General features: G+C 38.9%; 2 protein-coding genes and 1 long non-coding RNA gene across 10 annotated transcripts in view; 2 read left to right on the top strand and 1 right to left on the bottom strand.

The window, feature by feature from the left end:
- The window catches only part of LOC114148448 (gamma-crystallin M2-like), a 47,933-nt gene that overhangs the window by 5,360 nt on the left and 18,261 nt on the right, over positions 1–24,312 (top strand). The window contains exons 1-3 of one of the 7 annotated variants that reach the window (XM_028023774.1): positions 12,576–12,652; positions 21,992–22,234; positions 22,313–22,635. In XM_028023774.1, coding sequence (XP_027879575.1) covers positions 12,620–12,652; positions 21,992–22,234; positions 22,313–22,591 — 555 coding nt within the window. In that variant the 5' untranslated portion in view covers positions 12,576–12,619 and the 3' untranslated portion in view covers positions 22,592–22,635. Of the gene's footprint in view, positions 1–12,575; positions 12,653–16,369; positions 16,463–16,542; positions 16,786–16,873; positions 17,184–21,807; positions 21,902–21,991; positions 22,235–22,312; positions 22,636–24,312 lie in introns of those variants that run through there. The other 6 variants (XM_028023775.1, XM_028023770.1, XM_028023769.1 and 3 more) reach the window with 6 other exon arrangements.
- LOC114148459 (gamma-crystallin M2-like) lies at positions 574–13,385 on the top strand. 2 transcript variants are annotated; one of them, XM_028023786.1, is made up of 4 exons: positions 574–625; positions 718–960; positions 1,043–1,296; positions 13,316–13,385. In XM_028023786.1, exons 1-4 carry the CDS (start codon positions 617–619, stop codon positions 13,338–13,340), a joined length of 531 nt encoding a protein of 176 aa, XP_027879587.1. In that variant the 5' UTR covers positions 574–616; the 3' UTR covers positions 13,341–13,385. The 2 variants fall into 2 exon arrangements, with proteins under 2 accessions (XP_027879587.1, XP_027879588.1); XM_028023787.1 differs by lacking the exon at positions 13,316–13,385 and having other exon boundaries at positions 617–625; positions 1,043–1,370.
- LOC114148474 (uncharacterized) lies at positions 8,633–9,627 on the bottom strand. The gene is made up of 2 exons (XR_003596290.1): positions 9,502–9,627; positions 8,633–8,844 (listed from the first exon to the last, which is right to left on the bottom strand). It is a non-coding gene; the product is annotated as an uncharacterized LOC114148474 (long non-coding RNA).

The raw sequence follows: 24,312 nt of genomic DNA, 5'->3' as shown, positions 1-24,312 counted from the left end.
AGGGCTAAACAAGCTAAACACTAATTATTACACTTTGAAGCACTTGGTAAATTACCACCAAAACACAACAAAGTGTCATTTTGAGATTTAAAAAATCTCTTAAAGAACAACAGGATACATCCAACACACAACTTGCTTCCTAATTGGCTTTTGGTTTGTAACATCTTCCTAAACAAAATTACAATTCAGGTGTCTACAAACAGCTGTAAAAGCTTTGCTCAAAACAATGTACATAGCATACTGGCATGTTGAACTATTGTGATTACACAAAGGAATCTGCATGCCTTCAAACTGTTCATATAACAGTGGTAGGCCCATACAGTGTGTTTTGAAACGTGATAAAGGGATTATTGTCCGTCACTATGTATTGTCTCTTCAAATGTCCTCATTGTGTTGACTTACATAAGTCTTCTAGGCGATTGTGTCACATGGAAATGTGCCAAATAACCCTTTGCACTCTATAGGCCTCCATACCATGATGCTGAGTGAGGGATTTATACAATGAGAGCCACAGATTCTTTGAGTTAGATCAGGTATAAAAGTAGCAGTTAAAACAGTACAGCTGCTAGTGTAGCTCAACTCCATTGTCACAAGAATCAACATTCCCGCCACAACTATGGGGAAGGTAAGCACACTTGCCCTTTTTCTACTTTGTACCATTTATGAAACTTTCCATATCCTATTTAAAATTGTTAATATCAATTCACTTCTTCCTAGATAATTTTTTATGAGGACAGAAACTTCCAAGGTCGCTCATATGAGTGCATGAGCGACTGTGCCGATATGTCCTCCTTCCTGAGCAGGTGTCACTCCTGCAGGGTGGAGAGCGGTTGCTTTATTGGGTATGATCGTCCCAACTACATAGGAAACCAGTATATTTTCAGAAGGGGCGAGTATGCTGACTACATGAGCATGATGGGCATGAGAGACTGCATCAGGTCTTGCCGTATGATCCCCATGGTACACCTAAAACTTCTGAGGATTTCTAAGGTGACTGTTGACGAATTAAAAACGAAATCTACATGTGTTGTGTTTTTAACAGTACAGGGGATCCTACAGGATGAGGATCTACGAGAGGGAGAACTTTGGTGGTCAGATGTATGAGCTGATGGATGACTGTGACTCCATCATGGACCGATACCGCATGTCTGACTGCATGTCCTGCCATGTGATGGATGGTCACTGGCTTATGTACGAGCAGCCGCACTACAGAGGCAGGATGATGTACATGAAGCCTGGAGAGTACAGGAGCTTCAGGGAGATGGGATATGGAGGCACAAGATTCATGAGCATGAGGCGTATGGTGGACATGTAAAAACAAGTGTTTGTTACAAACACACAAGTAAATTAAAGTTTCAAAATGTTCCATATTGTTGAGTCAAATTATCTTCTTTTGGGTGATATGATTTGTGTAATATTTCTATGACCTCCATACCACTCTAAAGTCTACCAGCAACATATTTGACAGTGGGCATGGTGTTCAGAGTGATTTGCAGCATTAGTTCTCTACCACACACAACGTTTTGCATTTTGGCCAAAACGTTAAGTTTTGGTCTGGTCTGACTAAAGCTCCTTCTTTCACATGTTTGCTGTGTCACCAACAGTTCTGTCAAACTGCTAACAGGACTCCTTATGGTTTTCTTTTAGCAATGGCTTTTTTCTAGCCACTCTTCCATGAAGACCACATCATGCAACCCATCGGTGTAAAAATGACAACCTCTACTGGTGAAAAATATAACACAAGATGTACATTTTTGAAGTAATTATGATTAATAGGAAAATTACATATTTAGGCCAATTTGTTCTACTAATCCTGGATCCTTCTAAGTCCCGATAACGCACCTCGTGAGTTATCGGGGCAAAGACCCTGCTTGAGGAAAATAGAGCCATGTTAAAAGTTAGTAGGAGTAGAGTGAATGCATAAACTTATTATCTGGGCTATGGAGAAGATGTTCTCAGAGGAATGGAGATCTCCTTCTTTCAAAGGAATTGCTTTCATGGGTTCCATGTTAGCATATGTCCCTGAAAGAATGTACAGCTCCTTTATGTTAAGGTTGATGAAATACTTAAAGGATAAAGAACATAAATTAAGAAGGGTAAAGATAATTTGTGTAAAGAATTTATAGGCTTCAGAAAGAAATTAAAAACGTTTTAAGTGGTGGATGACTGAATAAAATAGGATACAGAATGCAAACACAGAATGAGCAGAAAGGACAAGACTGGTGGCAGAATGGAAAATGCTTCTTGGCCTTCTGCATCCACACCTCTGCCCTGACCCCTGCCATTACCATGTCCTATTGCTGTATCACCTGTTAAAAGACCCTACCAACCATCTTCTATCCCCTTTCCTATTCCTTCTGTGCCTGAGATAGGGGTGAATACAATCATCTCTAAATACAGAGGATGAAGCAGAAAGACTCTAGATCGGCGGTTTTCAAAGTGTGAGGTGCGCCTCCCCTAGGGGGCGCCAGAGCACTTTAGGGGAGGCGCCGTGCGAGGGAAAAAATAAACCGGAAAAGAAGCTATCTGCTTCCTGTCTACTGATGTGAGAGAAAGAATGGACACATTTTTAGTAAAGAAAAAGGCAGGGGAGACAAGCTCTGGCGTAAGTAGAAAAAAGAGGAAGTATGACTACGACTACTTAAAGTTTGGATTTTTCTGGACTGCTCCCGATGATGCTCCAAGGCCGCAATGTGTAATCTGCAAGGAGGTTCTGGCTAATGATAGCATGTTAGCGCAATTTGGCGCACTTTTGGCTGTCAGTAGGGACTGAATTTCCACAGCTCTCCACGAAGGCAGTGAACGTGCTCATCCCCTTCACTTCAACCTATCTCTGCGAACGTGGGTTTTCCGCACTCGCAATGATAAAAAGCAAATACCGGTCAAGGCTGCTGGTTGAAGATGATCTGCGGTTATACCTCTCCACAGTGCAACCCCGCATTAACCGGATTCGCGCATCAAAAACACAAGCACATTGTTCCCACTAAAACTAAGGTGGGCTGAACAGTAATGTTGCCAATTTAGTTAAAATCAGAAATAAAATGAGTTACACATGATTTAGGACCGTGATAGAAAAAGAAAGGGTGCGCATAGCGTGCGTAATTGTTTTTTCCTTTGTATGCCTCAGCTCTTTCATACAGCACGCTCTTTTAGCTCGAGATAAATTGTTTAGATGAGCCACAAAAAGAGCTCCACAATTTTGCAACTGTTTAGGTTTTTGATTTATTTTTTAATGTCAAGGAAATGTGCAACATTTACAGATGTGTTCCAAAGATCTGATCAAAATGTTTTTGTTAAGATGTGAAAACACTGTTGGTATCTCAAACATTAAACTCAGAATCTCAGATGTTACGTTTGTTTGAGAAAACGGTTGAAAAATGAGTTTGGGGTTTTTCTTATCATTAGAAAAATGAAAAAAGGGCGTATTTGCCATACAAAGGCCCTGATAAAATAATTAAAATGGGAGGAAATGTTTTAAAATGTTCATGTGTTAAATTTCATTCAGATAAAGTGTCATTTTAAAAGATGAGATGGTTCTAAAATAAAAGTAATTAGAATGTGTTTTGTAGTGGCATTTGTTTTTGTGTGGGTTGATTATTGGGGGGTGGGGGGCAGGCATTGTGCTCCTTGGAGGGAGGCTCACCCTTTCATACTTTGAAAACCCCTGCTCTAGATCAACCATATTGCGACAGACTGGCGACCTGTCCGGGGTGTACCCCGCCTCTCGCCCGGAACGTAGCTGGGGATAGGCACCAGCAACCCTCCCGACCCCATTAGGGACAAGGGTGGACAGAAAATGGATGGATGGATGGATGGATAGATCAACCATATATCACTTTCCTCACTGTGTCAGGACTCACTGGAGTCTCACTTCACAGAGAAAATGTTGTCCAGTTTTCTGTCTTTGTCCGGAGAGAAAACTGGACAAAGAGACCTGGGAGAAACAACCTGACAACCAGATGATGACTTTATTTACAGCCTTCTGGAAAAGGTCACTCTTCAACGAAGTCTCACCAACCATGCAAACTTTGATGTACATTCACCACCTGGGGGAGACCCTACTACGCAATGCCATCTGGAGTAATAGAGAATGTTGTTTTGTTGGCTTTGCACAGGGTTTTCTGGTTTAAGTCAGCAGACTTTCTAACATAAAAAAATTATACTGTGTGGAATCTTCTGAGACACGACTTTTCGAGGTATTTTAAACAGTCAAGGACTGTAGGGTGCTAATTGGTGACTATCACTCTTGTGTTGGGATCCAGAGGTTATAGATAGGCACTTGGCTTGGGGCAAACCACTAAGACAGTCTTGGAATGCAGGCAGTCCAATATATACTGCTCAAAAAAATAAAGGGAACACTTTAAGTGTTAAACACCTGTTTAAGTGTTCCCTTTATTTTTTTGAGCAGTGTATATAGGACTTGGATTTCAAAAGAGTTTAGGCATGTCATGTTCTGTGTTTTTCTGTGTATTTATTTAGAGTTTTCTGTGTCCCTGAGTCCTCGTGTTGTCCTGTCCTCCCTTTGATTGTCCCCAGCTGTTTCTCGTCCCCGTAATTACCTCCTGTGTATTTAGTGTCACCTGTGTGTCTGTCTTTGTCGGGTCCTCGTCTAATGTGCGCTCAGTCCTTCGTGTTGTCCTGTCGTCATACCAGTTGCTACCGACGTTGAGCCCTGGCTTCCGCTCAGTCGTGCTGCCTGTGTTTTTGGACTGTTTTGGCTTTTGTTAATTAAATCATCATTATTCGTCTAACCTGGTTCCATCTGCGTCTGCCTCACCACCCTCAACACACCGTTTCATGACAAGGCAGCTAATTTGGGATTAGTACTCTGGTGCTGGGATCCAGAGCTAATAAGGAGGCATTTGGGTTGGGGCTGAAACTAGAACAGCCTTGGACTGTAGTCAGCTAATTTAGGATTAATAGGATCCAGAGGTAATAGGGAGGCACTCGGCCCAGGGCCAAAGCAACTTAGTTGAGGACAAGCTTCTTTACTGTTTTTAATATTGCACCATCATCAAAGGACTGTAACTGAACTGAAGTCTAACTGTTTGTTTGTCTACAGTAGCATTTCTCAACGGGGGCAGTATCACCCCCCGGGGGGGCGCGGTGTTCCGAGGACGGCAGGGGGCGCTGGTGGAAATTTTTACAAAAGGGGGGTGCTGCGATTCCTTTTGGGGGCATTTGCTCGAAGGTAAACTTTACATCCTAAATGCACAATATCAGTTTAGACTTTGAGCAACTTGCTAAAAACTGTATTGTGTAACATTAAAACACGCTTCGCTACAACTGTATCGATGGTAGCTCTTCTTCCGTGTTTGTTAGCTTCTTGGCGCAGTTCCGTTCTCCTGCTAGTAGTAGCTTCATCGCATCAGTTCAGCATTACACCGGCTGATGACGTTGCTGTTATTCACTTATCAGGTCACATGTCAGATTTTCAAATGTTTTATGTTTTATTGAGGATTTTTGTACATATGTTTTTGCAGTGCTGTGATCATGTCAAAGCAGCAACTTATATTGAAAAGTGTTTTAATGTCTGTGGTGATACCACAGAGAGCGTTCATTTTATAGAGTTTACATCGGTGCTGTAAGTGAGCCGGTATGAAACGGTAGTACCACGGCACTTTTGAATTTTAATCATCAGAATACCGGGATTTTTTCCATTGTTTTAAAAGGTTTATGTCTATGGTAGTAAATATGTGCCATCAGAATTTGAATAAAAAATGCCTCTGACATTTGAATGTTGTATATTAGTGCTTACTTTTTCAGTGTTAAAATAAATTCAGAATATATTTTTAACTTGAAAAAAATTCAGTGTCATTATTTGTACATGAAAAAAAATTCAGTGTCATTATTTGTACATGTTGAAATTTTCAGTGTTAAAAAATTCAGCATATAAAAAAATTCAACTTTTCAAAACTCAAATGCAATATTTTCAGTGTCCTCCAATTCAACTTGCTCAAATTTGCTGTCTCAAATTCAACGTCTAAATATTCGCTGTTAAACATGGCAAGGTTACTTCAGGTCACAGACATTAGCAATGGATGTCAGATTCCAGGACCCAGCTAATCACGTGACGCAACCGTCATATTGAAGAAATACCAGCGTCACCGAGGCTGGCGACCATGGAGGCGACCGCAAACCCAACGGTGAGTTTAATGCTTTCATATTTCTGTATTATATTTTATTTTGCGCATGAAGTTTGATACATTATCTTAAAGCTTGATTTAAAACACGGTTTTGGGCCGTTGTTAATCTTACACCATGTAGTGCTGGCATATTACTTCTCGCTACCTCCTAGTTCCCCCAGTCCCTCCCCGCTCTCCCACACCCAATTTTCCCCGTTTTATTTCAAGAAGAAATACCACTTGCGCCAAGTCTAGAATCTTGAAAGAGAACTGATGGGTGGCGACTTTCTGGGTTGTTTGATGTTGTCTTAGGTGAGACTGAGACAGGCAGTCTTAGTAAAGTCGTAATTTTTCAGGAGATGCTACCGCTAATGTACTAAGCTAATATGGCTGCCTTGTATGCTTCAAGGAGGGGCTGTGATAACTACCGACATTAATTATAACCACAACCCCATTCTGTTCAGCTACTGTATTGTTCAGGTGACTTCATTTATGAATTAATTAAGAAATTTATTGTCATTACAACATCATCCAAAATACTGCTTCTCTTATCTGACAAGTGTTGATATACAATATTAATTTACATTCTTTTTACTTTGCGGTATAAAACCTCTTCCGTTACCTAGCAACACTATAAACAACTCCCTTTGTTTTTTCAATTGATCTTAACTCATTTTCAAGAAAAATATATGCTTGTAAGTACATATTGTAACTTATTTCAAATTAAATATAATTTAATTTATATTACTGTGATTTCTCAATACTGACCTACTGATTTCAAAATTTTTTATTTTACTGACAATTCTTTTGACATGTTTTTTTTTCTCTGTCTTTTCAAGGAACTTTTGCTGGATCATATTTTTGATAGACTCCGTGATCGTTCGGAGCATGTCCTTGAACGTATGCCCCTGGATCTGGATTTCCTGGACTTTATCTGCACTCAAGAACTAGTTTTTTTAAACGCCATGTCTTGTCAGATAAATGTTCCTTCAAATATTTTGGATGCGTCGGCTCATTTGCACAGACTAATTAATTTAGAAAAACAAAGTGAAGAACAACAAACAACTGTTGTGCATATTGAGCAAGGACCAGCTGGGCGACAACAGATGGTCGTATCCTCAGACTATCTTTGCAGTCTTTTAGAACTCCATCTCCCTGTCCCATGCATCGCCAAATTCTTGGGTATATCTAGTCAGACTGTATATCGACGGATGGCAGAATCTGGTCTTTCAGTGAGGGCATTATACACCACCATGTCAGATGATGACTTAGACCAATGTGTGAGAGACATTAAATCCAAGCAGCCTCACTCTGGGTACCGAATGGTAAAGGCCCTTCTGCAAGCCAGAGGACTGAGGAGCTACAATCGAAAGCCAACTTCAGCTTCGATCCAGAATCAGTTAGGATCGCTGCCACAGCTAGAGGATCGGACTGACGTTTCCTTCTGTGCAGTCCCGTTCTGTTTAGGATCCTGCTCAGAGTGTGCATGCTATTATTGGTTTCAACCACAGTGCAAAGCAGCATCTGTATCTCCGTGTTTTAGACTAAACATGAAGGGAAACTTGACCAAGTCCTGTTAGCCACAGTACTAGCCTGGCATAATACCACCACTTCCTGGACATAAAATGATCACGTTTATACAAGATGCGTATCATGTTTTAACAAGATAACTATCACATTTTAATAAGATACGTATGACGTTATAACGTGATAGCGCTCAATTTTTTTCCACTGGATAATAGCAATAAGCTTCCGTACCAGTTTCAAAATTCACCATTTATGAAATGTAAAGCAAAATGCTGATCATGTTACCACAAAGGTGAATTTTAGTGTCTTTATTGTAGACATGTTTAAGAACTAAAATGTTCTAAATTTGTAATTTGATTGTTTTTTCTTTACTCAAAAGGAACCTAGTAGGCACATTTGTACATTGTTCTAGGACTTTAAATTTCTTGCATTATAAGAATCAGAAAAAAGTTTTGTTTGTCTTATGTAATTTATTTTCTAATACTTCAAGCATATATGAACTCATCTAAGTACATTCAATCAAATTTTGCATAAAAAACAATTTCAGTTTCATATTTAAAACTGCCTGTACAAACAGTACTAACTCAGAGAAATGAAATACCTACTCTGAACATTGTGTCATTCTAGTTCCTCTAGTTTTGAATTTGACAAAACTAGAGGAACTAGAGTAACACGTTACTCTAATGAGTAATGCATATGATTACAATGTATCATATGTATTACATACATTCATATGTATTACATACATTCATATGTATTGAATTCATATTCAATACATATCAATAAGTTCATATGAATACATTCATATGAATTCAATACATTCATATGTATTGAATCACATGTTCAATACATTTGATATGTAATCATCTGACAAAATCAGAAAATTGAATTGATTCTACATTTCAACAAAACTTTCATTTGAACAAAGCTGCTTCACAAACAAAGAACTGCTACAGCTTAAATGTAGATTTATTTATTTGTTTTTACAGGTCGATCATTCAAAGCAAGCCAAAGCCAGTTTGCGTAGAGGAAATGCATGCTAAAAACTCATCACTGAAAGATTTGTAACTCCTGTAGTAGCATGTGGCAGCTGTTGGGTAGTTTCCATGAACAATCTCCACAGACAGACTTGACGGCAGATTTTCCCATCCGGTCCAGAATTTGATCATGTCTTTCAGTTCAGGTGGTGTGGCTATGGAAGAGAACAAAGCCACAATCACATTTTCAATTTTAATTTACCATACGTCCACAACTTATGGATAACTTAGTATGTTTGTAAGACTAAAGTAACTGGAAATATTCAAGACAGTTGTACTTTTTATTAAAATCCACATCAGTTCTGGAACCACATGTTGAGATAGAGCTAGACTACACAGAGAAAATACACAAACATGCATGCAATTCAACTGTTTGAATTTTGAGCTAAGATTAAAACTGAATTGTGAGGTATCACAGCCCCTCCTTGAAGCATACAAGGCAGCCATATTAGCTTAGTACATTAGCGGTAGCATCTCCTGAAAAATTACGACTTTACTAAGACTGCCTGTCTCAGTCTCACCTAAGACAACATCAAACAACCCAGAAAGTCGCCACCCATCAGTTCTCTTTCAAGATTCTAGACTTGGCGCAAGTGGTATTTCTTTTTGAAATAAAACGGGGAAAATTGGGTGTGGGAGAGCGGGGAGGGACTGGGGGAACTAGGAGGTAGCGAGAAGTAATATGCCAGCACTACATGGTGTAAGATTAACAACGGCCCAAAACCGTGTTTTAAATCAAGCTTTAAGATAATGTATCAAACTTCATGCGCAAAATAAAATATAATACAGAAATATGAAAGCATTAAACTCACCGTTGGGTTTGCGGTCGCCTCCATGGTCGCCAGCCTCGGTGACGCTGGTATTTCTTCAATATGACGGTTGCGTCACGTGATTATCTGGGTCCTGGAATCTGACATCCATTGCTAATGTCTGTGACCTGAAGTAACCTTGCCATGTTTAACAGCGAATTTTTAGACGTTGAATTTGAGACAGCAAATTTGAGCAAGTTGAATTGGAGGACACTGAAAATATTGCATTTGAATTTTGAAAAGTTTAATTTTTTTATATGCTGAATTTTTTAACACTGAAAATTTAAACTGTGAAAAATATGTTTATTGAAAATTTGATCACTTTGAAATAGGAATGTGAAGTTTTTTAATTGCTACCATGTACAAATAATGACACTGAATTTTTTTTTCATGTACAAATAATGACACTGAAATTTTTTCAAGTTAAAAATATATTCTGAATTTATTTTAACACTGAAAAAGTAAGCACTAATATACAACATTCAAATTTCAGAGGCATTTTTTATTCAAATTCTGATGGCACATATTTACTTCCATATATGTCAGTCTGCTTTTCTCCATCAATATGCTCCTCGACCACTCCGTACCGTATGGGGTAAAAAGAAAAAGAAAAAAGACACACGTTAAAACTCTGAAACAGGAGAAGCAGAACGGAGTAACGAACTAGAGGTGAATCAGGATCAGAGAATCCAGCGGTGAAGAGTGAAAAATCAATACAAGCGTCAAATCAGGTAAAACTTGTGATGATTAGGCGGCGCAGCAGGTGAATTAGCATGATGAATGAAGATTATTGGTGGTGAGCATCAATACAAACTAGCAACAGGAAAGAAACTACAGAGGAAAGAGGACATAACAATAAACCAAGAGAGGATAATACTAATCAAAGAAAACTAAATGGAAATTAACAAAGAACAAAATGCAAGAATTAACTAAGAAACTAAAGTAAATACAGAGGAATAAACTTGTATGGCAAGGCCTTTTGAGCAATAATTAATACAGACGACTGTATGGCAAGAACAAACAGACATTGTTTTCAGATAAAAGGTAAAATAATATTGTTGAGGTGTCATAGGTTTGTTGAGAACACATCTAATACTAAGAAGAAATATACTTTGCAGACAATAACAATAAGGAACTTATCACTTATTTATGTTTTTGATTAGTTTTGATATATTTATTTCTTCAATATAATTTTTTATGTCAGCGTTAATGTCATGAGACTGATGACTCCATGACACTTTCAAACTGACTCATTACGATTTGATGAAGAACCAGCTTTGTTCTTTGTAGTTTCTGCCAAACTATTAATCTATAAATCAATAGTCAGTTCTATATAAAGATATAATCCATGTTTCTGTCCCATATGTGTATGGCATTAAAATAATCTGGAACTTTTGTTTTTCCAAAGCACTGGTTTGCACAGTAAGTCCCATGTGGGTGAAATTTTATGGATGATACTCTGATGTCCCATTCTCCTGAAGGCAGCATGGAGCTACACCACCAGAATCTGACAGAAATACTGAAGAGAAGAGTTATGATTGACATAATTGCAATTCTATCCATGTTTTAATATTGCAGAACACGGTCTTTTCCAAATAGTTCAAAGTTTAAACTGGTATTGCTGTACATCTGGTCATTTTGAGGAAGATTTAACAACTAACATCAGAAAATTGCACAGAATAGGAATATTTTTTTCAACTCTGATTGGCTGCTGTTAGGCCTACCGATTTTATGTTGAATGCTCATTCATTGCATTTTTTGCAAAATTGCAAAAAAAAAAAAAATCTATTCATATGGCTTTTTTGTTCTCTAGGAAATCATTTTTAATGATAAATACAGAAACAACCATAAAAATCAAAACATCAACAATAGTGACAGTAATATTACTAGTAAAATAATATTCAGTGCAAAGTATCCTACATCTTCTTTGATGGGGTGCGGTGAGGGACCTAGAAAATGGATAGGGGGGCGCTGAACCAAAAAAGATTGAGAAACACTGCTATAAAGAATTAATTGAAAAATGTATTGTTAGCTTACACTATAAAAGCTTGAATGATCTTTCTCCCTTGTTGCTGTTGGATTTTCTCCAGCCTTATCTTTCTTCTCATGCCCTTATCAGCCAACAATCTTCTTTTAGTCGATCCAAAAACAAGGCGGAAGTTGAAAAGAGATTGAGTCTTCTCTGTTATGACTCCCAAACTTTGGAACAAAATAGTCCTAGACGTTGTACATCCATCTTTGCTTTCCGTGTCTAAGTCTCTTTTAAAAGCACGTTTTTTCCATTGTCTTCTATTAGTTGTGGCTTGAATTGGTCTTGTTTTCTCTGCTCTATTTTTTGAATGTTTTAAATATTCGTCTATTTTGTTTGCTTGACTATTCGTTTTAATATTAGTATGTACATCATTTTGGCAAACTTGTTTTTAAATGTGCTTTATGAATATATAGGATTTGGATTTGAAAAGTCTAGTAATTTTTTTTTAATTCTCACATCTTTTACGAAAGTAAACCGTAGGGGTAGCTAATGTTATCTATGAGGAGAATATTAGCTAAAGAATGATTTATTGTCGTTATAGCCAACTTAAATTAAGACAAAGTCAAAGATTTAATTAGTCTACCATTTATTCATCAATGTTTCCCCCACTGATTGACTGACTGTTAGTTCATTTAGTCCTTATAAATAAATAAATATTTTATATTATGTTAATTTGTGATGAGTAGATACTTTTCTCCAACTAATGTAAATTATAAAATGTTTTGTTACAGTGTTTTCAATGTCACAACAAAATGTAAATTTTAGATAACCACTGAGGAAACATTATATATCTTACATACAAGACATCAACACATTATTAACAGTTACATGATACAGCCTATTGACATGTTACAGGCACAGTTCAAAATGCTGCTTGTTCATATATGACAGAAAAGCCTTTCTAAAGACAAAAAAAAAAAACTAAACATAACCTCAGCATTCTGTGAAGCTCTATAGCATGTTGCTGATTCAGGGGTTTTGTAAAGGGGCAGTCAGTGGTGCTTTACATTGCTCAGGTATAAAAGGAAAGGGTTAAAACAGGTAGGAAGGCAGAACAGGAGCAAGAGCAACAATTCATCTGCAGCCGCCATGACCAACACCAACATGAACATGAGGGGCAAGGTGGGCAATCCTTAAGAGAAGAATAAATTATATATTGTCAATTGTGTCAAATGTTCAATTCTTTCTTTCTCAGATCATTTTCTACGAGGATAGGAACTTTATGGGTCGCCACTATGAGTGCATGAGCGACTGTGCTGACATGCACTCCTACATGAGCAGGTGTCACTCCTGCAGGGTGGAGAGCGGCTGTTTCATGGTCTATGACCACCCCAACTACATGGGAAACCAGTACTTCTTCAGAAGAGGAGAGTATGGTGACTGCATGAGCATGATGGGCTGGAGTGGTTCAATCAGATCTTGTCGTATGATTCCCATGGTGGGTTGGAACTCATCAGGTTTGTAAAATTGACCTGAACTGTGATGATACTGAAACCAACCTTTGAATTTTGTCATGCAATTCCTTTTACAGCACAGGGGATCCTATAGAATGAGGATCTATGAGAGGGAGAACTTTGGTGGTCACATGCATGAGTGTATGGATGACTGTGACTCCTTCATGGACCGCTATCACATGTCTGATTGCATGTCCTGCCATGTGATGGACGGTCACTGGCTGATGTACGAGCACCCCCACTACAGAGGCAGGATGATGTACATGAGGCCTGGAGAGTACAGGAGCTTCAGAGAGATGGGATATGGAGGCATGAGGTTCATGAGCATGAGGAGGATCATGGATTCCTGGTATTAAATATGTCATGTTTAATGCCGGTGAATAAAAGTATTTTGAAATTATGATAATTTTGTCATGATTGTTTATTAACACCTGGTCCATGAGGTTCATGAGCATGAGGAGGATCATGGATTCCTGGTATTAAATGATTGACTTCACTGAATAAAAGTAATTCAAGCAACTGAGATTGTTGTCAAGATTATTGAGCTACTGAAAGTTTAACTGTAAGAAATATGAGACAAAAATCTGAACTATTTATGCAGGAAGGGCAGTGAAAAAATTGAAAGTTTATCACTGATCAGAAAGCGATCCTGCTCCTTGTTATTGCTACTGAATATCAGCTAGTTCAGTCCGAACTGATGGCCTATAAAAATGTGTGTCTTTTACCAAGGTGTCACACAAAGAACATCTCAGAATAGGTAAAAGCAAAGAACTCCGTCAAGACATCCATCCATCCATCCATTTTCTTCCTCTTATCCAGAGTGGGTTCATGGGGGCAGCAGCCCAACTAAGGAGAACCAGACTTCCCTCTCGCTGGAAACTTGGGCCAGCTCCTCTGGGGAATAAAACAAATAAAACAATTCCCAGGCCAGCTGAGAAACATAGTGCCTCAAGCCTATTCTTGGTCTTCCAGAGACACAGTCCTAAAGTTACCAAAATGGATCACCTCAACACCTTGCCTGCACCTAGAAATTCTGCCCATAAAAGTTATGAACAGCTTTGGTATTAAAGGGAGTCCAACTCTCATCAGAAACTTGCCCGATTTACTGCCAGCATTGCACATCAAGCTCTGACATTAGTCATACAGGCACATAACAGTCCGTATCAAAGGGCCTGGTTTCCCATACTCCTGGAGTACCCCTCATAGGATTCCCAGAGGGACATGGTCAAACGTCGTACACCAAGTTCACAAATCACTTGTAGACTGGTTGGGAGAACTCCCATTCACCCTTCAGGAACCTGCTGAGAGTGCAAGTCCAGTGTTTAATGACCAGGACAAAAACCACACTCTCTTTATGGGCCAGCACAAACCCACAACACTGGGAACCCTGAGGAAAAAAGAGCCAATCTCATCCACCCCCAAGACTGACCACCTGGGTAACTTCACAGACATTCTTGTGAGATTGAGGAGGTCTTCGAAGTTTTGTGCCCAACGACCCACAACATCATGAGTTGAGGTCAGCAGTACACCATCCCCACTATAAACAGTGTTGGTGATGCACCAACCCCTCTCAGGGAGATTGGTTCTAGAGCCAGAACCGTGTGTCCAGGTGAGCCAGGCTATTTTTGGCCTGAACCTCTCAACTTCGCACACCAGCTCAGGTTCCTTCCCGACCTATCTCTTGGGACATTATATGTCCCAAGAGATATAATCTCTTATCACTATGGTAGTTCTATGTTCCAAGAGCTACCATCTGCAGCCGAGGATCAACCCACCAAGTTCCCCGCCCTTGAGGACCATTGTGTGATCCCACATTGCAAGACCTTAGAAACCTTATAACTGCAAAAGGTTCTGATGGCATTGTTTACAGAAACATTTCTAAACTTTTGATCATTCCAGTGAGCACTGTTGGGGCCTAATGTAGAAGTGGAAAGTACATAATTTAACCATAAACTGGCCATGACCAGGTGTTCTTCACAAAATTTGTGATAAGGAGTGTCAAATATTATCAGAAGAGTTTTACGAAGAGCAAAGGACCAGTTGCGAAGAGCTGCCAAAAGACATGGAAGTAGCAATTCTTTTAAAGAACACAATAACCAACTCCTTCAGCAATCACAGCTTCTAAAAATTGCATGCACGCTCACCTGCACAACTCCATTGCATATTGAAGCTTGTATAACGTTTGGTGCATTTGGACTAGTCTCTGAAGTAGATAGCATGTTCAGATGAGAGCAAAATTGAAATCTTTGGATGCCATAACACCAACCATGTTTGAGCGACACTATCGTGACATTGTCAATGAATGCATTGACTTTCATTCATATACAAGTCAATACATTGACAGTACACCATCCCCACTATAAACAGTGTTGGTGGTGCACCAACCCCTCTCAGGGAGATTGGTTCCAGAGCCAGAACATGAGTTCATGAGTCAAATATGAGTGCATTGACTTGCATTCAGATGCAAGTCAATGACTCTTTATAATACCAGGAGGTCTACAGTGAAATACAAAGAAACAACATATTTTGTTACACAAGAAAAAAAAAATTCATAGGCCCACACATTTTTACAAGTGTAATAAATAAATTACATATCTTCTATCTCGGGCTACACAGCTCCAAACGAGTGTAAAGAAGTGCCAGATGAAATGATGGCAAAACATAAAATGAAATTCTGTGGTTAGTGTGAAATTTATCATGTACAATTTTGTTGAAAAATTAACCTGAATTACAGATCCTACAGATCTAGTGTTAATCAGGGCAGGGAGTGATTAGTACAAACGACAACAAAAAATGCAAAGATTCTATGCAAAGTAGGTATGCAAATATATATTCACAGACATTGGTTTGAATAGTTTGTAAAAACTGCATTCACTAAAATTACTCAGGGTATTTTTGAAAGATATAAAAGAAACATTTATTGAACTTAAACATTTAAGTGTAATCCAAAATCAAAAGCCAAACAATTCTGTGATTTTTTCCACATTTTCACAGTGCTGTGAGTTTTTACCAAAGAATATTTAAATTGACTTTTTTTATTTTATTTTACCCTACTGTTTTATTTTACCAATTTTATCTTAGTAGTAGAAGTCAATTTTACCTTTATAAGACAAAAAAAAGGGAGACAAAATTATCATAGTTTAACTGCTGTGAAAACAATGTTTCACACAAGTCATACACAGAATTCTTAATGGTCATATGGCTCAGTCTTTGTCACAAGCACTGTGAAAGACCTTTCTAAAGACTAAAAAACAAAGAAAAAACAGCGTAACCTCTGCACTCTGTGCACCTCTATAGTAACTTGCTTAGTTAGTAGTTCTGTGAAGGGAGGGTCAGTGGTTCTTTACATTCACTCAGGTATAAAAGGAAAGGGTTAAACCAGGTAGAAAGACAGTACAGGAGCAAGAGCAACCACTTATCTGCAGCCAACATGAGCACCACTGAGACGAGCCAAACTGACATGAACATGAGGGGCAAGGTAGGCAACCTTTAGGCGATGGGGAAAAAAAAATCTTTTACCAACGATGCATTTTTAATGGATGATTTTCTCTTTCCCAGATCATCTTCTACGAGGAGAGAAACTTTATGGGTCGCCACTATGAGTGCATGAGTGACTGTGCTGACATGTCCTCCTACATGAGCAGGTGTCACTCCTGCAGGGTGGAGAGCGGCTGCTTTATGGTCTACGACCGCCCCAACTACATGGGAAACCAGTACTTCTTCAGGAGGGGAGAGTATGGTGACTGTATGAGCATGATGGGTTGGAGGGACTGGATCAGATCTTGTCGTATGATCCCCATGGTAGGTTGGAAACTTAGGATTTTATTGGTCATTTGAATTGTAAAGCTTAAACAATAGTATGTTAGTTTTAAAATATTTTCTTTTACAGCACAGAGGATCCTACAGGATGAGAATCTACGAGAGGGAGAACTTTGGTGGTCAGATGTATGAGATGATGGATGACTGTGACTCCATCATGGATCGCTACCGTATGTCTGACTGCATGTCCTGCCATGTGATGGATGGCCATTGGCTGATGTACGAGCAGCCTCACTACAGAGGCAGGATGATGTACATGAGGCCTGGAGAGTACAGGAGCTTCAGAGAGATGGGATATGGAGGCATGAGATTCATGAGCATGAGGAGGATCATGGATTCCTGGTATTAAATATGTCATGTTCAATACCAGTAAATAAAAGCATTTTGAGACAAGAAATTTGTCATAATTATTTATCAAGTGAAAGGCTTTGACACCTCGTCAAAATTATACACCAAAACATGGAACATCACTGAAATGCCACATATAGCACATCTATGACCTAGATTCACTCAAAAATCAGGTTCAAGCCAGGACAGCATCCAGTTTAAATGAGCTAGTTCTGCAAATAAGGAAGCTTAAAAATCAAACCAAAATTACACAATAAGGATGACAAAAAGTGTGGTCAAGAAGCAACTTATAGATATATTTCTTTTATTGTGTAGGTGGAGTATAATTCTGATATATCCACATTAAATTGAAACCTAATTAAAACCATCCACTTCTTATTTTTAACAACTGAAAACATATGTTGCATCTTCATTCTGCCCTGGAGAAATTACTCATTAAGCACCTAAAATGAATGTGACCTGCATTGTCTGTGAGACCAATTGCATCCTGGCCATTGGAACTACGCCGGTCCTAACATTTCCTAAGAAGGACATCTTTTATTTATTTATATATATATACACCTTCCATCTTATTTATCCCAAGTGTATAGTCACACTTATCTCTGTTGTCCAGATGGAAGACCGCATAGACACAGTTCATGACAAAGACACGGCAACCTCAAAAAAGCAATCAACGGTTGGAAGAAGCTAATTGCAGAGTAAGCTTTGATATATTAACTGGATATATCAAGTTATCAAGTAACTTATCTTCATAATATTCAAAGAACAAAGCAGATTCCAGTAATGGTTACAGGTTTTGGACACATTCTTTCATTTTCTTACACTGAAGATTTTCCAAGAAGATAGCTCAAGAGTGAGTGGATAAAAATGCTGTACAAAGTACAAAATAATAATATTTTGGGTTCTTGTTAATAGTAACCCTTACAGTTATGTCAAAATGAACACATAATTTTGGTTTACTGAATTACGTGTTCTGTTTTGGATGTCTTCATTAGAAATCTACAATGTAAAGTGTCAATGAAATACATATAAAATATTTTATTGTGTTATTTTTACTCTGTCTAAAGTTCCCCACATTTTAGGGAGATTTGTATTAGGACTCAATACCATGCAACAAACTTATTGTACAGCATATGTACAATAACATGTATAGTGGGTATAAAAAAGATACTTTGCTAATTGAAACTACAACAGCATTTATTTTTCTTATTTTGTTTGCCTCAATTCTTCGTTCACCATCATGTCAGTCATGTGTCCCCACTTCTGTTCCTTGTAAATAGTAATCAGATGTTATAGCACATATGTAGATCTATAACAGACATACCAATGTGTAAGTTATATATGCAGAATGAATTATTTAAAACATATTACTTTATATGTACACAAACATTTTTTGTCATTCAAAGATGTGGCACTATGAAAGAGGAATCAATGAAAATAGTAGACCCCTGTAGTGGGAAACTACCATTAAAATATGTTTCCCACTACCATTAAAATGTCATTTTTTAGTGTCAGGTATTTTCTGTTCTAGGGTATCATGTTTCTTTAGTCAAAATTATTCTTTAGTATTCTTATTTCCTGTACCCCTGTGACACTTTCTCTCCCCCCTCCTCAGCCTGGCTCCTACTCTAACTACTCACACCTGTAATCAATTAGCTCATCTGCTCAGGTCTCTTGTCTAGTGCTCAACCTCCCCAGTATTTAAGCCCCTCATAGACAGTCACAACTTGCCGGTTTGTCTTGTCACTCAAGTCACTCCTTGTAGATGAACAAAAAAAAATTAAACATCTAAAAACTAAATTGTACAATAAAGACAAAGTAGGAGCATAAAAATTCTGTGGAGTAATTATAAACAGTGCTATCCAATCCAAAGGAATATGCATCTGAATAGGATATCTTCAGAAAATATGCATGTGTTTGAGCATTAAAAATAAAACAGACTTCATGTTTCAAATGTCATTCATGACTGTGTGTGGGCAACCATAAAATATACTAAAAACTGGACCAATATATGAACACACTGCTTACCTGAATGTGGCGGTGCTGTCTGGACAACAGCAATGTTAGCATGCATTTGAGTCACATTGCACCAAAGGCTATCCAAGGCTTTTCATTCTCTCTACTACGGCGACAAACACAACTCATTCCTCACTGCACCATCAAGCTGCCAGTGAATATTAAAGTCCAATGCACAGAAAAGCCCACATTTCATTGTTCACCGCTTACTTGTAGCTTCAGAGAACTTCATCACTTCCATCTTGTAGCAAGTTTGGAATATGGCATCATTTGTTTTTCTTCTCTCTTTGCTCCTACATTTGACAACGCACACAGTTAATCAGTGAATCAGTTATCAGTATGTTTACGTCATTATGGTACCTACTTGGCTATGACGTACGGAGCCCATCAGGGTTGCTAGATAAATATAGGTAAGCAACGTCTGGTCTAATTCCTTTTCTGGATTGGAAGAATAGGAGTCTAAAAAGCAGTTGCTAAGATAGATTTTCTGGATTCTAAATTTGTTCTAATCCCTGTTCTGGGTTACCAAATAAGTGTAAGTAAGTATCCTCTGGACTTCTGGGTTGCTAGATAAGTATAAGTAAGTATTCTCTGGACTTTCTAAGTATGCTCTAAATTTGTAAAAGTAATGAGTACTTCACAGTTTCTAAGTGTTCCTCTTCTGGAAGAATTTTTCTGGATTCTAAGTTCATTCTAATTCCTTTTCTGGGTTGCAATAATTGGAATCTGCATAATCTAAAAATTTATGTAAGAAGTATAATATTGGTCTAAATAGTGAATACTCTACAGTTTCTAAAAAATAAGCTAAAGAGTGACTAATAAACTAGAGTCTCTGGATTCCAAGTTTGTTCCAATTCCTTTTATGGGTTAAAAGTGAGTACTCCACAGATTCTAATAAGTAACAAAAAATAAACAAGAGGGAAGGACACATTAGGAAACATTAGACAGCCATGTAGCTCAGTGTCCCAGCATGAGTCTGATATGATGGTATCAAGGAATATGTCCTTGGGAGCGCCCAGCTCCACGTGGCCGATAGAAATAGGAGGTGAGGTTGAAAGGAGCGTTATGTTTACATATCTTCAAGGAGATTGGAAATATGTAGCCCTTCCAAGGCAACACGGGAAAGCCAATTTAGATACAGAATGTCTTAGGTCCGGTAGATATCAATTTTCAATCTCCCATGAAGTCGTAACGATACATCTCAGTTCCCAATTATCTAAATTACCGTGGCCTTTCCACTGAACCGAAACTAGCGACTCCTCCAAGATCGATTACATCCTGCTGGTGAGTTTTAGAGTCCTCAGCTGGGCTGCAAGTCTCAGCAAGACTGACATAACAAGACCACCATAACGCATAACAGCATGCCAGCAGGCCGTGTTATTCCAAGCGGGGTCTAATACACCCCCACCATCATACACAAGGGTTAAAGAATATGATCAAAGTTAAACATAAAGTAAATAAGATTTGCAACCACATTTTCACAAACGTTGCTTTGAATAACTTGTCAAAACAGCCTTTTCTATTTCAGAGCTGATATTTGCTCTGCATTACATTTCATCCTTGAATAAAGAACATGTAATTGGAACCTAAATTGAAAATATAAATCTTTTTTTTACAGCAAAAATAACATGCATCACATAGTTTAATTTTCAGTATCTTAGCAGTACTGTAATGTTTGCAACAAAAGACCCGAAATTTCAGCCAGCACACAAATGGAAGCAATAAATGGGTTTATTGAGAATGTCCAGCAACTGGACCAGGAACCTCTTCTCAGAAAAGTGCAGGAAGCTGAGGTCTGTCCTTGGTTTTTCAGGGAAGCTGTGGCAACAAGTCGCCTCCAGGGGTATGATTGCAGGAGAAAAAAAAAACTTAGCTCGGATGTCGATTGGCTAAGGCAAGGTCAGAACCAGAGTGGCAGATGAACTTATCTGGGGGTCAGGCTGGAATTTACGGTCCGAGCACAGAAACAAGTCAGGCACGTGAAAGCAATCTTAGCAGACAAATCGAAGGGTAAGGCAGAAGGCGAGAGGCCGAAACAGAGTTGTGACCGGGAAACAGGAACTAGTAGAGTGTCCGAAGTGGGCTAGGCAAAGCAGGGGGATCCAAGAGGCAAAACGTGGTCAAGATCGTGGTCAGGCATTAGAGGTAACACTGGATATCTACTCACACCAAAGGGCTTTCAAAAAAATCTGGCACTGTCTACCTATCTGAGGCTGAATATAACTGTAGGTGTGCAGATGGACCAGATGAGTTTGACTGCAGCAGTAAGAGCTGAGGAGGGAAACAGAGAAGGCAGACAGGCCAGAATCATAACACGTACAAATACATTTTCTTGTTTTAATTCACAAAGAAATTTAAAAGTAAAAGAAAAATTAGGTTATTGGTAGCCACTATGGAAACCATGTTTCACAAAAGTCATACACGTCAACACATGGCTCAGTCTATTGTCACAAGCACTGTTCAAAATGCTGCTTGTAATAACAGAAACACCTTTCTAAAGACTAGAGACAAAAAACCTGAACATAACCTCTGCATTCTGTGCAGCTCTATAGTAACTTGCTTAGTTAGTAGTTCTGTGAAGGGAGGGTCAGTGTTTTCTTTACATTTGCGCAGGTATAAAAGGAAAGGGTTAAACCAGGTAGGAAGACAGTACAGCAGCAAGAGCAACCACTTATCTGCAGCCAATATGAGCACCACTGAGATGAGTAACACCGACATGAATATGAGGGGCAAGGTAGGCAATGTTAAGATGATGAAAAAAATATATATATTTTGTCACTTAACTGATGTGTATATTTTTAAAAGATGATTGTCTCTTTTACAGATCATCTTCTATGAGGATAGGAACTTTATGGGTCGCCACTATGAGTGCATGAGTGACTGTGCTGACATGTCCTCCTACATGAGCAGGTGTCACTCCTGCAGGGTGGAGAGCGGCTGCTTCATGGTCTACGACCGCCCCAACTACATGGGAAACCAGTACTTCTTCAGGAGGGGAGAATACGGCGACTACATGAGCATGATGGGCTGGAGGGACTGGATCAGATCTTGTCGTATGATCCCCATGGTGGGTTGGTGAATCTTGACAATTTATTGCTGACTTGAACTGTGAAACTAACAAGAGCATTTACCTTATTTTTAACAGTACAGGGGATCCTACAGGATGAGGATCTATGAGAGGGAGAACTTTGGTGGTCAGATGTATGAGATGATGGATGACTGTGACTCCATCATGGATCGCTACCGCATGTCTGACTGCATGTCCTGCCATGTGATGGATGGCCACTGGCTGATGTACGAGCACCCCCACTACAGAGGCAGGATGATGTACATGAGGCCTGGAGAGTACAGGAGCTTCAGAGAGATGGGATATGGAGGCATGAGATTCATGAGCATGAGGAGGATCATGGATTCCTGGTATTAAATATGTCAAGTTCAATGCCGTTCAATAAAATTTTGAACTATTAAGATTTTTGTTGTGATTTTTTATCAAGTGAAAAGCTAAAACAAACAGCTGGTCAAAAATATACACAAAAACCATAAACATTACTGAAATGTACTGTATGTATGAGATTGTATGTGTATAGTATGCATTTAAACCTAGATTCATACAGACATGTAGTAAAAGTGGTAAGTTTGAGAAGAAGGTATTAAAATGTAAAAATACATATTGAGCCTTTAAATAGGAATGTATTCTTGGAAAATTATCTAACAAGCCCTGTGCTGAATTTATAAATCACCAAACACAAAGGAAACACAAATACTTAAGAAGGGGTGAACATTCTGTTACCATTTCCAGTTAATGGCTAATTAAATCATGCTTTGCCAGCTCAGTGACCTTCATTGATAACCACAATATTTTCTGAGAGTCTTTTCAGGCAGGACAGTCGCTTTTACTCAAGCTGAGAAATGACTTTTCACTGATAATCTTTCAAAGCTGTTAACACAAGTCTTCTTACACAGGACAGTGTAATCAACAAGATCACTTGTAGAAGGGCAAGCAAAGATTGTAGAAGGGCAAGCACAAAGCCAGCATGTGCAGACTGTGCCCAAACAAACTGATACAGAGGGAAACAAAGCTGTTGGTGTTCGTCACTTTTTACCTTGCATTTCTCTCCCGAGCTACCAAAAAGCATGTTTCATAGATAAAATGACTTCTGCTCTTACTGCTCAAAAAAGCAGAACCACCTGGCTCTAATTGCCCAGATCAATAATCACAGAGGAGTTGCTCACAGTAATTCCAATGCATGGCCAGACCACCACTCAGGAGATATTTCACCTGCTGTGTGATGCCATTGAGAATGCCGGTTTGCCATGGAAGAGGTTTGTTGGAATAACAACCAATGGCGCGCCATCAATGACAGGGAGGAAAAATGGACTGGTGGCACTTGTTAAAAAAAACTGGAAGAGGAGAGTATGGAGGAGGCCATTGCTCTGCACAGCATTATCCATCAGCAGGCCCTTTGCAGCAAATGCCTGAAGTTTAACAATGTGATGTCTGTCGTTGTGAAATGCATCAACCAAATCAGATCCAGGAGCTTAAAGCACAGAAGGTTTCGTGCTTTTTTAGAGGAAATGGAGTCAGAATATGGCGATGTGCTCTACTTCACCGAGGTACGTTGGCTCAGCAAAGGAAACATATTGAAGAGATTTTTTGAGTTGAGAGTGGAAGTGAAAGCCTTCATGGAGAAAGATGGGGTTGCTGTTCCCGAGCTAAGTGATCCCAAATGGCTCATGGACTTAGCTTTTCTTGTTGATATTACACATGAGCATAATCTACTGAATAAGAAGTTACAAGGCCTGGGGCAACTTGTCAGTGCTGCCTATGACAACGTGAGAGCATTCTCTGTTAAACCTATGTTATGGAAAGCCCAGCGTTCTCAGACAAACCTTTGCCATTTCCCAGCATGCAAGGCACTCCAGGATGCAGGCACACCATTCAGTGGTGAGAAGTATGTGGATGTCATTTTGAAGCTACAAGAGGAATTTGATCACAGATTTGCAGACTTCAAGATGCACAGAGCCACATTTCAAATTTTTGTGGACTCCTTTTCCTTTGATGTGCAAGATGCTCCTCCTGTGCTTCAAATGGAGCTCATTGACCTGCAGTGCAACTCTGAACTCAAAGCCAAGTTCAGGGAGGTG

The sequence above is a fragment of the Xiphophorus couchianus genome, chromosome 7 (genome assembly GCF_001444195.1).
Source record: "Xiphophorus couchianus chromosome 7, X_couchianus-1.0, whole genome shotgun sequence".
Taxonomy (NCBI): domain Eukaryota; kingdom Metazoa; phylum Chordata; class Actinopteri; order Cyprinodontiformes; family Poeciliidae; genus Xiphophorus; species Xiphophorus couchianus.
This window is presented reverse-complemented; position numbering and strand designations above follow the sequence as displayed.

Excerpts from the sequence above, each read along its gene's own strand:
- LOC114148459 (XM_028023786.1), top strand. Across the intron at positions 961-1,042 it reads CTTGCCGTATGATCCCCATG|TACAGGGGATCCTACAGGAT; the intron begins GTACACCTAAAA and ends TGTTTTTAACAG. Across the intron at positions 1,297-13,315 it reads ACAAGATTCATGAGCATGAG|GAGGATCATGGATTCCTGGT; the intron begins GCGTATGGTGGA and ends CATGAGCATGAG.